Source organism: Primulina eburnea, chromosome 6 (assembly GCF_022965805.1).
Source record: "Primulina eburnea isolate SZY01 chromosome 6, ASM2296580v1, whole genome shotgun sequence".
Classification (NCBI taxonomy): domain Eukaryota; kingdom Viridiplantae; phylum Streptophyta; class Magnoliopsida; order Lamiales; family Gesneriaceae; genus Primulina; species Primulina eburnea.
The window spans coordinates 3,915,532-3,920,450 of record NC_133106.1 but is presented as its reverse complement, the minus strand read 5'-3'; the positions used below and the strand labels follow the sequence as shown (position 1 = coordinate 3,920,450).

The 4,919-nt window shown below is 37.2% G+C and overlaps 1 protein-coding gene across 1 annotated transcript; it reads left to right on the top strand.

The window, feature by feature from the left end:
• Positions 1-474: 474 nt before the first annotated feature.
• LOC140835265 (uncharacterized) lies at positions 475-834 on the top strand. The gene has a single exon (XM_073200755.1). The coding sequence runs from the start codon at positions 475-477 to the stop codon at positions 832-834; it is 360 nt and encodes a 119-aa protein (XP_073056856.1).
• Positions 835-4,919: the final 4,085 nt, after the last annotated feature.

Sequence of the window (4,919 nt, the reverse complement as noted above, 5' to 3'; positions counted from 1 at the left end):
ACTTCTCATTTTTGGGAAGGATTGCAGACTGCGATGGGGACAAAGTTGAGATTGATTACAGCTTATCATCCTCAGACAGATGGTCAGACTGAGCGTACTATTCAGACACTTGAGGATATGTTGCGTGCTTATGTTATGGATTTTAAATATGTTTGGCAGTCATCTATTCCACTGGTAGAGTTTGTGTATAACAATAGTTATCAGAGTAGTATTCAGATGGCTCCGTTTGAGGCATTGTATGGGAGACGTTGTAGATCTCCGTTATACTGGGATGATGTTGATCGAGCTGCGGTTACCGGTCCTGATATGATTCATGAGATGGAACAGAAAGTAAAGTTGATACAACAGCGATTGAAAGCAGCTCAACATAGACAGGCCGCCTATGCCAATAAAAGATGAAGACCCTTAGAGTTTCAGCAGGGCGATCGAGTATTTTTGAAAGTGTCTCCTTTTCGTGGCACAGTGCGATTTGGTATGAAAGGAAATTTGGCACCGAGGTATGTTGGCCCGTATGAGATATTGCAGCGGGTAGGCACTTTGGCTTACCGATTGGCTCTACCTCCATCTTTATCTGGTATTCATGATGTATTTCATGTGTCGATGTTGCGGAAGTATGAGCCGGATCCTTCACATGTATTGGATATTTCTGAGGTTCAGTTAGATCCTGATGTGTCTTATGTTGAGAGACCAGTTTGTATTTTGGATCGATCTGAACGGAAGCTTCGTAGTAAGCTTATACCGATGGTGAAGTTTCAGTGGGAGCATAGAGGTGTCGAAGAGGCCACTTGGGAGACAGAGCGGCATATGAGAGAGCTCTACCCCTACTTATTTTGATGGTATGACGTATCTTTATTTATGCATGTTATTACTGTTGTTGATTAATTTCGGTGTCGAAATTCATTTAAGGGGGTAGAAATGTAATGCCTGAAGTAAATATCACAAGTTGTTGATTTAGTAATGTGAGATTACTAAATAATTAATGAATTTTAAAGAATGAAATATGACATATCTTGATCATATGAAGTCCAAATGATTTGAAATTTGGATATACCGTAGAAAACTCAAAGATATAGAAGTTTCATGTTTTGAGTTTTGGAAAATTTGATCGTTTGACTGGTCCAAAGGGATGTACCGGTGTTAAAATGTTAAATATTATATATATTATATTATATTATTTTATTTTATTAATATAATATAAAATTAAAAATTAAAAAAAAAAGAAAAGATAAAGTTGATACTCACTTACGTGACTTTCAATATTTTCACAGAAAGCACAGTAGAGAAAACGAGAGAATAGGAACGAAAGTTTTCGATTTTATTCTTTTCAATCCTGTGACTTATCGGTTTATCCAATCGACGAACCGACTTCAGTTCTGGAATCGTTGACACGAGATCTTCGATTTGAGGTATAAATTATATAGTTTTGGTGATGTTTGAAATTTGTCGATTTCTGGAATAAATTTGATAAATTGTTAAATTATACTGAAATTGAAGATTGTTGAGTAGTGTATGATTTTAAAGAAGTAGGGAAGATTATAGTGATGTTGATTAGAATTATTCCTAATTTATTATAATTAGGGATTTTTAATCGTTGAATTAAAATTTGGTGAGTTGTTTGTCAGTTGTTATTAATTCTGATTATATATTCGGAGTCTACGAATTATAGGCTACACGTTGATATAAAGTTTTCGTAATTTGACGGATGTTGTAAAATAGCCTATTATTTGAAGTTAATTAATTAGGGTGTATTTGATGGTAGTATTGTGAATTAAATACACCAGAATATTAAATTGTTGAACAATACGAATTTTATAATCGAATTTTATATTTTGTTGAATTAATTGTTGTTGGGCTATTTGATGTTATATATTGAGGCTGTTATAACTGTGTTGATACGGTGACAATGATCTGATAATTATTGTTGAATTATTTAGATACATCACAAGCCTCAGGATCAAAGAAATAGCCAGATTGTATATATACTCAATTATCAGGTACGTGTTGACGTACGAGCATATGTTGTTATTGTTTAGTATTGATGAATACTATTGCGTTGAACGATGATAAATCACCGGAATTGGGTGATTTGATATTATATTTGTTGTTGTTTATTATTGTTGATATTGTTGACTATCGTTGTTGGGAGACTTCTCGTTGATGTTGTCACGTTGATGTTGTTTGTTCAACGATATTGCTGTCGCCGGTGTTGGGGTGCGACGTATCGTTGATGTTGTTATTCGTTCGACGATATTACTGTCGCCGGTGTTGGGGTGCGACGTATCGTCGATGTTGTTGTTCGTTCGACGATATTGCTGTCGCCGGTGTTGGGGTGCGACGTATCGTCGATGTTGTTGTTCGTTCGACGATATTGCTGTCGCCGGAGTTGGGGTGCGACGTATCGTCGATGTTATTGTTGCAGTGTGATGTTGTTGAGGTTGTTGATGGCTGATTGTCCAGAAACGGCAAAGGGGGTATTTCTGTCATCATTTCAGTTATATCTTATGTTGTTGTTAATATAACTGTTATGTATTACGATGATGATTGTTGTATATGCTCACCCTTTGGGGGCTGTTTCTGTTGGGCAGGTTACAGGACTATGCGCGAGACAGGATAGTGGTGAAGGACTAGGTGTGTCTAGTCAAACAGTCCTGTAGTTGATAGTAGATAGAGACAGTATAGCTTATTGTCTTATTTGAGTTGTATGTGTGTATTTATTATACTGTTTCTGCTGCATTGACATAGATAGTGTGGTGATTGCACTATTTTTGTAGTATATGCATTATATTATTACGTCGTCGAAAAGAAATTTTGTATGCATATGACGTCACATGTTGCATGATTACGTGGGGAGGTTTGGGGCGCCACATCTTTTAGTCAATACGTGATGATTGCTGTTGCATGCATCTGAAATGATCGAATCAGACTCACTAGACAAACCAGACTCACTCGACATATTGAACTGTTGTTATCTAACATTGTTTTCATTTTACTTATAGACGGGTCTCATTTAATATTGAAGAAGATGAAGAGACTCAAGTAAACTGAACCGTCTTTTGACTCACATAGACTGAGTTTTTCTTACATTTTCTCTAAATTATATGAATTTATTAAGGGGGAATGTCAATTTGAAAAGTGAACTGAGAAGACAAAAGTGAGTTGGTCTTCAACTGAATTGACTGAGTACTCAACTGGTCATTCAGCTGATGATCTAACTGTTCTTTTCAAATATGTTAACTGATAATTTGATTAATATTCTATATTAAATGATGTGACTGTATGTCGAAGCATTAAATGTTGTCTTTCATTGAATATTATTTTGGAATGTGGACCCACATAATCCATTAATATTTTACACAGATTTTACCACATGTACGCACGTTTTCTATTCAAATTTTCCTAGACTGACAAATGTCCAATAATTTGAACAGTCACCTACATTAGTACTATACACACTCCAATTCAGTTTTTATTCTTACGCACACATTCAAGCATTCCGAGCAAATTTCTACTCATAGCATACTCATTTTTCGTAGATTTCACTCAAACAAATGGCAAACCAGATCCCAGCTCACGTCATGAATGCTATGGCGATCCACTTTGATTCAGTCTTGACTGTACAAGATGAAGCAGTCAAGAATGTTTTTCTGAAACTGGAAGCAGCTGGTTTGAAGATATTTCTGGGATTATCTTCCCAAGAAATCTTTGTCAAAGACGTTCAAGAACTCTACGCCACCGGCTATGTCACTCAAAAAGGCAGTATAGCGTCTACCGTAAATGGTAAGTTGCTGATCATTGAGGAGGAGTTCTTCTGCAATATTTTCCAACTGCCTACTGATGTGCTAGCTAACCTTTCTGAAGTGAAGGCATCCGATATTGAGGAGATGCAATCTACCTTATCTGCTGATGATCGGAAAATCAAGGTTTCCGATCCTAAGAAGGAATTGAAGCCAAAATTACAATTGCCGGCTGATATTGTAGCAAAGGGACTCTTGGCAAAGAAAGGATCATTTATTGCCCTCACTCTTGAGAAATTTCAAGCTATGAGTGCAAACATGGCTGAAAGGAAGATTAACTGGAGGAACATAATCTTCAATATTCTGAGGAATATGTTTCAGTCGTCCAAGCAGTCAAAAGCTTTGCGGTGCAGCTTAGCCATGTGCTGAAAGTAAAATGGATGGTGACTGATGATTCTAAAAAGTCATCAAAGATGAAGACTTTCAATGCCAAGACTGTCCAGCCACCTAAGCAGAAACTGGACATGTCACCTGAGCAGTTTATCCAAGTGAAGAAGGAATTTGGGATGGAAGGAGCCCCCAAATCAGTCCAGAAAGCACGAAAGAAGACTCAGAAGAAGACAATCAAGCACAAATTGATTGTTAGTGAAACTGATTCAGAGAGGACTCCATCTCCCAAGGTTGTGAAGAAGCCACAAACCTTGAAGACCAAGCCAGCTGCTGTAGTTGAAACCATTCCAATTGAACGACTGATGCAGTCAGAAGCTCAACAACCTATCAAGGCTATCCCACTGAAAGCTGTTCCAACTGAACCCTCAACTGAGGATCAATTGCCTCTATCTACCATTCTACCAATGAAGAAGGTCGCCGAATCTGGTGACAAGAAGAAGCTTGCTGGAGTTAAGGCCTCATTGATCACTATTACTAGCTACACTTCCCTACCTCCTGCCAGACCTAAGGGAATAGTGATTAGAGAGAAGATTGATGCAACTGCATCAGATTTGAGCATCCTGATAGGACTCGTTTTTACGTGTTTTTAGTGTTGGTTTTGAGTCGCATTCATGCATCATATTAGTTTGTTTTAGTTTAATTTAGCAATTATTTAGCATATGACTGATCTCGTGTATTTTGTGGTTGTTTTGTAGGAATTGGACCAAAAAAGTGGGATTTTATATGTCAAAGCAG